Source organism: Physeter macrocephalus, chromosome 1, assembly GCF_002837175.3.
Source record: "Physeter macrocephalus isolate SW-GA chromosome 1, ASM283717v5, whole genome shotgun sequence".
Taxonomy (NCBI): domain Eukaryota; kingdom Metazoa; phylum Chordata; class Mammalia; order Artiodactyla; family Physeteridae; genus Physeter; species Physeter macrocephalus.
The window spans coordinates 38,018,979-38,031,647 of NC_041214.2; the positions used below are offsets into that span (position 1 = coordinate 38,018,979).

At 43.0% G+C, this 12,669-nt stretch overlaps 1 protein-coding gene across 1 annotated transcript in view; it reads right to left on the minus strand.

The window, feature by feature from the left end:
* Positions 1-5,532: 5,532 nt before the first annotated feature.
* LOC102979304 (collagen alpha-4(VI) chain-like) overlaps positions 5,533-12,669 on the minus strand; it is a 94,339-nt gene continuing 87,202 nt past the window's right edge. Inside the window, 4 exon segments of the mRNA XM_024115177.2 lie at positions 5,533-5,630; positions 11,713-11,942; positions 12,399-12,472; positions 12,474-12,496. Of these exon segments, the coding sequence (XP_023970945.2) occupies positions 5,533-5,630; positions 11,713-11,942; positions 12,399-12,472; positions 12,474-12,496 (425 nt within the window).

Here is a 12,669-nt window from a genome sequence, read left to right on the forward strand (position 1 = left end):
GGCATATACCCTGAGAAAACCATAATTCAAAAAGAGACATGCACCCCAATGTTCACTGCAGCACTATTTACAATAGCCAGGACATGGAAGCAACTTAAATGTCCATCAACAGATGTATGGATAAAGAAGATGTGGTACATATATACAATGAAATATTACTCTGCCATATAAAAGAATGAAATTGGGTCATTTGTAGAGATGTGGATGGACCTAGAGACCGTCATACAGAGTGAAGTAAGTCAGAAAGAGAAAAACTAATATCGTATATTAATGTATATATGTGGAATCTAGAAAAATGATACGGATGAACCAGTTTGCAAGGCAGAAATAGAGACACAGATGTAGAGAACAAATGTATGGACACCAAGGGGGGAAAGTGGGCCATGGGCGGTGGGGGGGTGGGATGAACTGGAAGGTTGAGATTGACATGTATACTCATATGTATAAAATAGATAACTAATAAGAACCTGCTGTAAAGCACAGGGAACTCCACTTCACTGTACAGTAGAAACTAACACAACATTGTAAAACAACTATACCCCAATTTTTAAAAAAGTACAAAGCAGTCAATTCACACAATGATTAAACCCTTAAACAGCAGAGTGAACCAAGCAGATGCCAAATCACTTCCAAACACATTTTAATTCTAGTTTTAGGCCACCAACTGATTCACTGCATGAGATTTGATGTCACTTGACTTTTCTGTCTTAATACCTTCATCAGAAAAATGAATAACCCCGAAGCAATGCGTGATGATAATTAATGAACTGACAGATCTAAGTGAGAAATTTAAAACACGTGAAACTTCTTCCACTTGGCTGATGGGGTATTGTTGCCCTGGTGTCTGAAATAAACATCTAAAAAGCAGAGAGTTTTTCTAGAGCAAGAGATACGGAAGGGAAGAAAATGTCAAGTATTGTTGGGGGAGCATTTCTAACACTCTTTGAAGACAGGCAGAGAGTTAAAAAATCAGAACTGTTGGGCTCTACCCCACAGGCCTACAAGCCCTGTACTTGCCCAGCCTCGAGACCTAAGAAAGAGCCCAGAGTCAATAACAGAGACATCAATGGTTTCATGGATGGGGGAGCTTACATGTTTGATGCTCCAAGGTCCTGGAGTCACATGCCCACCTTGTGCTCTGAAGGCGGGCAGGACATGACTGCAGTCTTCACTCCCTGGGGGAGGGGGAGGTTGCCAGTTATAGGGGGAGTTGATGTCAGGTTGGCTCATCAGTTACCAGGGAAACTAGCAGAGGGGTATGCCTCTCACCACCCCTTTGATAAGCTATCATAGTGGAGATGTTCTGGTCTAAAGACTAGATCCACCACTAGCTGGGTCAGGGGCAAGTATGTAAGAAGGTCAGTCATGTGAGTAGGTGTAGGTGAAGCAGGCACTGGTCGAGCAGGGGATGTACAGAGAGCAAGAGAATAGCCATCTTGAGTGGCCTGATCATACAAAAACCAAAAGGAAATGTGTCAGCCCTGTACATGGCAGGCAATTCCAGGGTGAAAAGCCTTACGGTCTAAGGAGATGAATGGGCAGATAGTATAAAAATGATGGGAAAGGGGCAAAAAGTGTGTACAGGAGACCTATAGGATACAATGACTAATTCTTTCTTGGAGGGATAATCAGAGAAGTTTTCACAGAGGCAATGAGTGCTAAGCTAGATTCTGACACAGATAATGGACCTGGTACATAGTAGATGCCTATTAAATATTTTGCAAATAAATGAATTAAAGCCATTACCCACAGGAGTACCACCAAGGACAAGAGCATGGATGGATGGAATATGGAATTTCCAGGAAACTACAAGTGATTTATTTAGTATTATTGCTCAAGTGAAAATCTGGAGGGAAAGAACAACTTTTATCATTGGTGAGGCTGGAGATGGATGCAAAGCTCAGATCTCTGAGGGCTTTCATGGCATACTCAAGTTTTTGAGTGTGTCCTGTTGGATTTGGTCAGCTGTGGAAATCTGGAAACTGAATGCAAAAGGACATTTCAGGTGGAGGCACTGTGATAGGCATGGAGATGGACCACCCAGATCCCCTTTCAATGAAGGGCTCATTGTACCAGCTGCTGGTGAGAGGAAGGGGGCAGGGCACAACCTTTAAAAGAATGATAGCCATTGAGGATATGACATAAACTGGTTAGAACCAACTAGGTCCAAGATGGCAGATGAGTGACTTCTGCTAGACTTTGAGCCTCAGTATAGGCTCATGGTAACACATCAGCACACTACATGACACACCCAAAGGCACCATGACAGTTCCAAGGCTGACCATAAAAGGTCAAAAGTGGGTGGTGGCCCAATTCCTGGAAATCCCCACCCCTTCCCCAAAATAGCTGGAATACTCCTCCCACTCATTAGCCTATGAAATTACCCACCCCTATAAAAACTGACAACCCCATACCCTGACGCCCCTCACCTCCTGAGATGGCCCACACCCTGTCTGTGGGCTGTGTATCTCCCTGAATAAATCTTCTTTCACTTAACTATGGCTCACTCTTGGATTCTTTCCTGCAGAAAGCCAAGAACCCACACTTCACAGCTGTCCCAGGGACTCGCCTGAGACCAAGGACATGACTATCTTCTGGCACCCCACTCTCTTTCCTGCAACACTGGGAGTGCTGTTGGCAGACAGCTTTCAGCCGGGCCCCTGCAGGGTCTGCCACAGCTGCAGAGCTGCCTCACCCATGAGCATGCCCTTCCTGGGGCAGCCCACATCCAATGGCCAAGGGGGCAGGGGATACAGGCCCAACCATTCCACCTTGGGGTAACTGCTCTCTGTGGAGTTGGCCAGGCTGTCATGAGGATTGTCCTGCATCACAGCCCAACCTTCCTCTTTCTCTCCCAGACTTAGGGCCAGACCAGAATCCCCAGGGGTTGGGGGTGGGGGAGCACCTGAGGCAAGGAAGGAAATTCCATCCTTCTGTCTCAGCCCACCCTCCTTCCCTGTGGCTCTGACCTTTCAGGATTATCTGGTGGAAGCTAATGTTTGGGAACGAATGGAGTAAAGCAAAAGGAGCCCTAGTGTTGGGGTCAAAAGGAGTTCAAGACCGGTTTCTATTATAGGTCTGGGTCAAGCCACATCACCCCCCTGAGAATGGGAAGAACAAGAGGAAAAATTGGGAAGAATAAGACAAACATCTGAGATTTCGTGGTGGAAGTGGGCAAATTCATGAGATAATGTGGGAAAGTGCTTCATAAACTGTATATTCATCATTTCAATGAAAACTATCTAAAACATCTGATAATTGTTTCTGTCCCTTGGTCAGATTGTGTCTGTGCCTCAGGGTTTTTCAGGTAAACTTTCTGCAGGGATCAGAGAAGCTCCATGGAAGGGTATACCACTGCCTTGTCAATGATGGGAGAATTGCAGTGGCCCCTGTAAGCACGCCAAGGATGGGAACAACCAACACCCTTGAACGTGTCCTCTTACTATTGAAGTTTTGCTTTGCATCCCCAACCCCAGGACATAGGAAGGGCAGGGTAGAAGTGAGAAGTGGAAAATAGATCCCAGCTCAAATTACATCCCATCCTCAGGATGGATAAGTTTGGTCCCTTTATGCCCAGGCACTGAGGCCATGCCTAAAACAGAAATGCATACACACCCCAGCAGATGAGCAGTTCTGCTGGGCTAAAGGGAACACCTGCTGTTTCTTTCCCATCACATAGATGTTTTAGCCAAAATTGGTTACCATGTAGTATGTTAAGGAAGAAAAGAAAAAAACAGTATCCTAGGCATTAGAAAAAAACCTGGGTTATACCAAAATGGTTACCTTTGGGAGAAAAGATGATAGGTGATAGTTATTTCTTCCATGTGCATTTCTGTGTTTTATGAATTTATTACCATAAACACACAGCTATCCTTTTGTGATCAGATAAAATAATTGTCATAACAATAGATTAAATTTCTCATGTTTCTATGATCAAGCTTGTTCCCACTCCATTTGCAGTGTCAATGGGCTGAGAGGAGGAACAAAGAGATTCTAGAAATCACAGCTTTCATTACTAAACCAGGAACTTGCCAGAAAACAAGCCTACTCTGGGTACCTAGGGGCAACCACAGGCTGCTGGTGATCTGTCATGGACCGGATGTTTGTGTCCCCCCAAAATTTGTATGTTGAAGCCCTAACCTCCAATGTGACTGTATTTGTACTTGGAGATATGGCCTTTAGGAGGTAATTAAGGTTAAATGAGGCCATAATGGTAGGGCCCTAATCCTATAGGATTAGTCTCCTTATAAGAAGAGTCATCAGACAATGACTTCTATCTGTGTCTCTGTTTCTCTCTCCACACAAGAAAGGCTATTTGAGGACATAGTGAAAAGACAGTTGTCTGCAGCCAAGGAAGAGAGCTCTCACCAGGAAACAAATAGCCAACAGCTTGATTTAGAACTTGTAGTCTCCAGAACTGTGAGAAATAAATTTCTGTCCTTTAAGCCACCCAGTCTATGTATTTTGTCATGGCAGCCTGAGCTAATACATGAATGCTCCAGAGGCCCTGCACAAGGCACCCTCAATACCCGGTAGCTCTAGAATTCAATGTAGTTCAGTTCTGCCCTGAAGCTGAACCCAATTTCAGAGGCCTGGAGAACTGAGCTGTGAGCCAGAAGAAGCGCTTGCAAAATTACAATCATCCTCACTATCTATTGGGTTGGCCAAGAAGGTCATTCAGGCTTTTCCAGATGATGATATGGAAAAACCTGAACGAATTTTTTGGCCAAGGCGATATCACAAAATATTTTATCCAGGGTGAACCTAGACCCTTAGTTCCATATATGTATTGACAAGATCAGCCTAAATTGTTGAATCACCAAGTTTTGGAGGATAAGAGTCATTGTAGTTGATGTCAAAGGACTCATCCCATAGCAAACTCACTGCTGTTTCCTCTCCATCAACTGTTATTTCACAAAGTATAACACAGATCACAGTGAGTGGTATCATACATGGTCTCACACCAAGTGATTTAATCTAGAATGCCTTTATTTTTATGCTAGGTAGTAAGGATGAACTTCACATTAGATGTCCTCTTTTCTAGACCCCTACTTGACTAATGCTTCCATGTTCTCTTAATGATAAAAAAGGAAATCAAGTTTCAACTCATTTCCAAATTAGGTTTTACTTACAATGTCAAGAAAATTTCCTTTTTGCTATAATGCCAAGAAAATTTTTAGGTAAGGTCAAGTTCAAGTTTCTTTTTCATTCAGTTTTAAATCATTGAAAGAACTTCCAGGAAACTTTTGGTTCCTTTTTGAAACTACTAGAATGCAGTCTTTTACAAATCATCTGGCCAAGCTCTCGCTGGCAGGAAAAACTTCACAGGGTGAGGAATCCTACTTCTGAGGTTGTGGCATGGGCTTCATTGCTAATGAGTTGAGTGGCACTGTCTCAGGAAAGTTTATCTCCATTTCATGAATTATTAAAACAGAGGCAGAAGCACTGACGCTCTGCCTGCCTCTATAGGGGAGTTGGAACATACCGAGCCTCACATTCTCCCTTGGTCTCGAATCGGTTGGCATTGCCCCCTCAGCCACCATACCAGAACTGTCGGCAAGCCTGTTCCTTTTCATTATAGGACCATTTCAGGACATAATCACCTTCCATTGGATCCAGGGAACAGGGACCTGCAAGAAAATGAATGCAGAGAGAGCTGAATTTCCTGCATGAGCATTACAGAAAAGAAGCAATGGTTTGGCATTCCAGACCTAAAAATGAATCCTAACCTCACCAAAAACTGGCTCTGTGACTTTCAGCAAGTAACTTACCCTCTCTGAGCCTCAATTTCCTCCATCATAAAAGCAATATTAAAAAAAAAAAAAGCTACATCACAAGTTTGTTGTAATGTGTCACAAAACACATGTGAAAGGGGCAATACAGTTAGAGCTATTATTTTGCACGGTGTCTAGTATATGGCACATACACCAGACAATGTGTAATGAGTGAAAGAATGAAACAATAAAGCTTTCCTCAATAAAATGCTAGCAAACCAAATTCAACAGCACATTAAAATCACCATATACCATGATCAAGTGGGATTTCTCCCTGGGATACAAGGATGGTTCAACATATACAAATCAATAAACATGATCACCACATTAACAGAATGAAGGATAAAAATCATATGATCATCTCAATAGATGAAGAAAAAGCATTTGACAAAATTCCACAGAACTACTCACTTGCTTATTATGCTTATTTCCCTCTTTTTTTCAAACTGTCTCAATCCCTTGCCTAATCCCCAAATGTTCCAGCCTTCTAATGGTCTAAGCAAATCCAGCTAATTTATTATTTACTGTACCCTGACACTAGCCCAAGAAGTTAAGCTATCTTTTAAAAGAAAAACATGATGTTCCTGGAAAATAGCATTGAGAATAAACAAGTTACAACAAGAGCAAGATCTGGAATACCTATTTTAAATTGTAAATCAGACATGAATTTACTCAGGTCTATAAACTCTGCCCTTTATGGAGAACAGATTTCCTTGGGCACACTCTATATCGGAGAAAAATATTCTTGTCTTGGGTCGGCCCTACAGCACAGAATGATGATATCTTCCAAATAGTTTCCCCTGGGCCTTCTAAGCACTCCCCAATAAAGAGGATATTGTCTTCAGGAAGCAATTCACAGGAAGTTGCCTACCCATCTCCCATTAGTATAATCAGCACAAACCAGTTTTCTTGAAGGGTTGACCAGATGTGCTGGACCTCAGAGAATGAGATACATTCATGGGAATTGTCTTCTGCCTTGAACAAGCACATCAGAACCGGCCTGTTTCATGACTCCATGGAGGGTGTAAGACAGCAAGCAGTGAGGGCCCAGGAGAAGAAGCCAGAACAAATGCTTCTCCAAAAACGTGGCGGGAGTAGGGGGGTGTCAACAGAAAAACACTCCAGTGGTGACCTTTTGACTCTACTCTGTATGTTCAACAAATGGATTTGGAGCTCAGCAATCAGCTGGCACCAACCTCTATCATTACAAACTGATTCCAAATGGACAAGCCAAGGACTAGTTTAAACAAAGCACTCACTTTTCCTAGTGACACTTTATGGCTTTGGTCTTTAGAAGCCCCACCCTTGCCTTTAGTCTGGGAGATAATCAAACAGGGGTTGCTTCTTCTAGATTATACTTCCTAGGACAGCACTGTCTAGTAGAACTTGCTGCCATGAGGGAAATGTTCTATATCTGCCCTGTCCAATACAGTAGCCACTTCCCATGTGGCTGCTAGGCATTTGAAATGTGGCTACTGCAACCAAGGAACTAAAATTTTCATTTGATTCCATTTCAAATTATTGAAATTGAAATGGAAATAGCCAGTGTGGTGCAGCTATAGGTGAGTAAATCCTTACTGCTTTGAACTAATTATCTCTAAGGTGTTCTTTGTAACCTAACATTCAGGAAGCCTCAGACTTAATTTTTTTATCAGTATGATATGGTATCAGGGGACATTTCACCCACACAATTATTGATAGCCTCCAATTTTACATTTGATGTTATTTTTACCATGAGTATTAACTTTTGCCTTTTCGGAAGAACGCTGCAGCAGGGTCAGTTTTACTGAAACAAGTCCACAGAATCCAGAAAGGAAGGAAAGAAAAGGGAGGAGAGAGAGAAGAGAGCTGGAAAGGTATGGAGAGCAGCGACAGGGAAACTGCTGTTTTGTCGAGGCTGGTTCTCTCTCCTGATGTACGTCTTATAACATAGTCCTTATTGGGAGGAGAAAACCACAAAATAGATCTGTGCACTCTGGAGATGACACTGAAATTGAAAATATATCAAGATCACCCTGGCTGCTGGGAAGAGAGAGGACATTCATTTAATTCTTCACAAATAGATGCAGCAAAATGTGCCAGAGTTCCGGCAGAACTTGGCCTGAGATGCAAGGGCACGGGATGGCTGTGGGAGCTCAACACTACTTGGGGCCAGAGAGGGCTCCAAGTCCGGGTAACACCGGCCTGAGCAGTAAAAGATGAGCAGATGTGATCCAGATGGACGCTGTGGAGAGGATGCAGAGACAGGCAGGTGAGGGAAAAGATGGCATGGGGACATGGGGTAAATACCAGGGTAGAAAGGCTACTGCAATAGCATGAAAAGTGTATGCAGGTCAGTGGCGGCCAGTGAGACCCTCAGGACCACGCAGAAGCCTTCGTGCTCTACCCAGGCACCCAAACGTGATCTCGTGACAATGCGGGAACCACAGAAGAGGAGAAATCACATGGCCAAATCTGAATTTTAGCAAAAACAATATGGTCTTCAGAATGCAATTGGGAAAAGGACAAACTGGAAGAAACAAGACCAGTTAGAAGGCACTGCAATTATATTTGAGGTGGATGGAAGGGTATGAAGAGGGAAGATGTGGAGAAGGGGATGGGTCTGAGGGATGCTGAGGAGGATGCCACGCCAAGATCTGGTTCCCAGTTGGGGGTGCAGGTAGGGAACAGAGAACAACTAGTGATGTGTGGACTTGGCTTTCCATTTCTGGGCCAGTGTGGTTCCTTCCAGTAAAGGAATAAAAGGAGAGAAAGTTCCATGGGAAAGTCAAGGCCAGTCTGCTTAACTGGGTTTGAGATGACTTTGGGCATGTCCAATAATGTAGTCTGGAGGATAGTTGAACATTCTGGTCTGCAGCTCAGGAGAGAGTTAAAGGTGGAAGACATGGATTTCGAGTCGTTTATACAGAGGGGATAGTTGAAGTCACAGTAGGAAAAGTTGCCTGGTAGTGTGTGTAGACGGCTTTGAGGTCTGAAGACAGGACCTAGCGAAGGCATTGCAGATTTACCATGAAATTAATGAAGCCTAAGCTTCAGGGCCCCTTATGTGCATATACCTCTTCTAAATAAATATTTACTTTCATCCTTAATTTCAATGATTTTGTATTCTTTTTCTTACAGAGGGCCCCCTAAGTTGTATAAACTTCAGGCTCCATAAAAGTTGGATCTCTCTATGAGGATGGACCTGGGGAGAGGAGCTCACAAAGATGGGCTGGTCAGAAGTGGAAGAAAAGATAATGATGTTGTCTCTGAAATGCAAATCAAAACTACAGTGAGATACCACCTCACACTGGTCAGAATGGCCATCATTAAAAGTCTACAAATAACAAATGCTGGAGAGGGTGTGGAGTAAAGGGAACCCTCCTACACTGTTGATGGGAATGGAAATTGATGCAGCCACTATGGAGAACAGTATGGAGGTTCCTCAAAAAACTAAAAATAGAGTTGCCATTTGATTGTGCAATCCCACTCCTGGGCATATATCTGGGCAAAAATATAATTCAAAGAGATACATGCACTCCAATGTTCATAGAAGCACTATTCACAATAGCCAAGACATGGAAGCAACCTAAATATCCATCAACAGATGAATGGATAAAGAAGATGTAGTACATATATACAATGGAATGCTACCCAGCCAAAAAAAAGAATGAAATAATACCATTTGCAGCAACATGGATGGACCTAGAGATTATCATGCTAAGTGAAGTCAGTCAGACAAAGACAAATACCACACGATATCACTTATATGTGGAATCTAAAATATGACACAAATGAACTTATCTACAAAACAGAAACAGACTCACAGACGTACAGAACAGACTTGTGGTTGCAAGGCTGGGGGTGGGGTGTGGGGGAGGGATGGATTGTGAGCTTGGGGTTAGTAGATGCAAACTATTATATATAGAATGGATAAACAGCAAGGTCCTACTGTATAGCACAGGGAACTATATTCAATATCCTGTGATAAATCATAATGGAAAAGAATATATATATGTACACATTTTATATATGTATATATATACACATTCTTTGTGTATGTATGTGTGTGTGTGTGGTGTGTGTGTGTGTGTGTGTGTGTGTGTGTGTGTGTGTGTGTGTGTGTGTTGGGTTGGCCAGAAAATTCGTTCAGGTTTTCCATAAGCTGTTTTGGAAAACCCGAAGGAACTTTTTAGCCAACCCTATATATATACATATAACTGAGTCACATTGCTGTACGGAAGAAATTAACAGAACATTGTAAATCAACTATACTTCAATTAAAAAAACAAAAAAGAAATTTTAAAAAGAATGTTGTCTCTGAAGCCAAGAGAGAAGAGATCTTGAAGAGGAAGGCAGTGGGCAACAGTGGCCCAGGCCCGAGGCACTCCAGTCAGCGAGGTGTGATAGAGCTCTGTGGTCCTTCTTGGCATTCAGAACACCCTTGAAGACTAGAGACATCTCCTTCCTCTGACTGGAGGGCAGGGAGGAAGGCTGTGGGCCACACAGGGAGTTGCCGGAGCTTGCACTTGGCTCCCTTTATTTCTGAGAAACAAAGTGCTAGAGGAGGAGACGTGAGGGAAGGAGGGTTAGGAAGTGGTGAAGGCTGAGGACGGCTTCTGGGTGCGACCAGAGAGGGAGCCGGCCAGAGCCAAGGAGCAGAGCACGTGGGAAATGCTGGAATCCTTCAAGCCCCCTTGAGTATGATTGGATTCGACCACCAGGAAGCTCTCTTCCATCCCACTGGCCTTGATTTGGAGGGAAAAGATTCCTTCAGGCCGTGCTTCTCACTCTTGGTTGCTCAGTGGAATCACTGGGTCAGTCAGTCCCACACTCGGAGATTCTGATTGAATTGGTCTGGGATGAGGTCTGGGCATTGAGAATATTTAAAGATTCCCAGATGATTCTAATTTACAGCCAAAGTAATCCTTAGTATACTTGGCATACATTATATACCAAAAACATAACAGTCAGCAAGACAAGTTTTTCTGTGTTTAATGTTTAGCCTAAGGAAGTGAAATGTTACTGTCCCTGCTGGGAGTGCCTATTCCTGTGTCTGTCTGGTTTTTTTCTTTCCTTTGGATATGTGTTTGCTTTGGAATCTAAGAGATAGGACATATGAGCATCTTAACAGCTAACTTGTATGTTTACTGTGTGGCAAACATAAGAATTATCAAGTTTTATTCTCAAAACAACCCCATGAGGTAGGCAGTCACATAAACCCCACTTTACAGATCAGAAAACTGAGCCACAGAGAGATTAAAATAACTGTTCCATAGCCACCTAGATAGAGCACGAGAAAGAGAACCATATAGGCACATTCAAAAACCTCCGGGCGGTGACCTCCCACATAAGCTAAGCAGGACTGACCACGCCACTCACTAGAAAGTCTCTCAGCTATCTTTTCCCTGCCTTTTAGCAACTTCAGCATCAAATCCCGCCATATCTCTTTCTAATGTGTTTACTGTTTGGCTTAATTTGTTGATCACACATAAGAGGTGACAAAGGCATTGGCTGTAATCCAAAATCTATGCTACAGTTCTTTTAGATGGATCCAAAATGTTCCTTAAACTTGGTCAGAACACACGTGGCCACTCGCAGATGAAGGAGCCTTCTACAAGCTAGAGCATTTTCCCTCAAGGTCAGGAGTACGTTCACCACTTCCACAATAGGTCATTGCTTCTCCACAAGGAAGTACAGACACTGCATGGGGTGAGATTCTGTAACACTCCCTGAGACAGCCTCCTTTAGCTCCAGTTTTACACTCAGATAAAAGTCAGTCTTCATATGTTTCCTTAAACTAGTTTCTTTAGCTGCATACATGAATCTGTGCATTTTCAAGGAAAGCTTGTAAAAAGCCAAAGTCTGCATGCTAACACAGTGCACAGAAATTTTTTTTATGCTAAAGATTTTAAAAAGTAAATACGACCCAAGAAGCAAGGAGTAGTTGGGTTTTTACCAAAGGCAGTGCCTAAATTTCTTTCTTTTCCCATTCCTTTTGGTTTTGTGGGCTTTTCTTGTTCATTTTCTTCAGCATTGTAGCCACTCTTTTCATAGTTTTCGAGTGCTTCTTGCTGAGTGAAAGATGTCATCATGGCTTTTCTATTCTCCTCTAGAAAAGAGCCTGTTGCTTTGAGTGCTTCCAAATCATCAGCAAGGCCAGATTTGCCAAACTGGTGCTTGGGCAACCTTCATGGAAGCAAAAAACCATGAGAACGAGGGGGCGGGTCCCACCTGGTGCCACTGGGCATGGGAGCTTCAGGCTTGGATATTCCTGATGACTTCGTTACCACATCAGCTGTTGTCCTAGGTTTGCAGAGGTGTTGGGACAGGTATCAGAATAATATGTTTAGCATTATCAATTTTACTGCTGGGATATGGGTTTAGAGGATAGGGAATGCAGTGGAATGGAAAATCGTTATTGTTTGCTCTTATACACTTACGTGCTCTTTGAATTTTTTTATTGGTCCTGTATTACTCTTACTATTGAAAAATAAGAAAAGAAAAACCAAACCATATCAGAGTTGTCAAACACAGGAGCATCTGGGTCCCAATGGTTGGAGTCAAGTCAAGGATTGGCTTGCCTGTGACCTGAGGGAGACAGTTCCCTGCAGGGGACAGAGCCCGGCCCTGCCCTCAGCCTACCTCTTGACAGACAGGATGGGTTGCAAAAAGGTGTCCCCTCGGCTCGGGTCTCCACACTCTTCAATGAGCTCTGGGTGGTGGGTACTGGTTTGTTCCACCTAAAAATAAAATAAAATATCAAATCAAATAAAGCATAAAATAATATGAAACTCAACAATAAAATGAAGTGAAAAAATGAAGTAAAATAAAGCATAAAGACCATTAAGACATAAAACTTGGGGCTTCCCTGGTGGCGCAGTGGTTGCGCGTCCGCCTGCCGATGTAGGGGAAC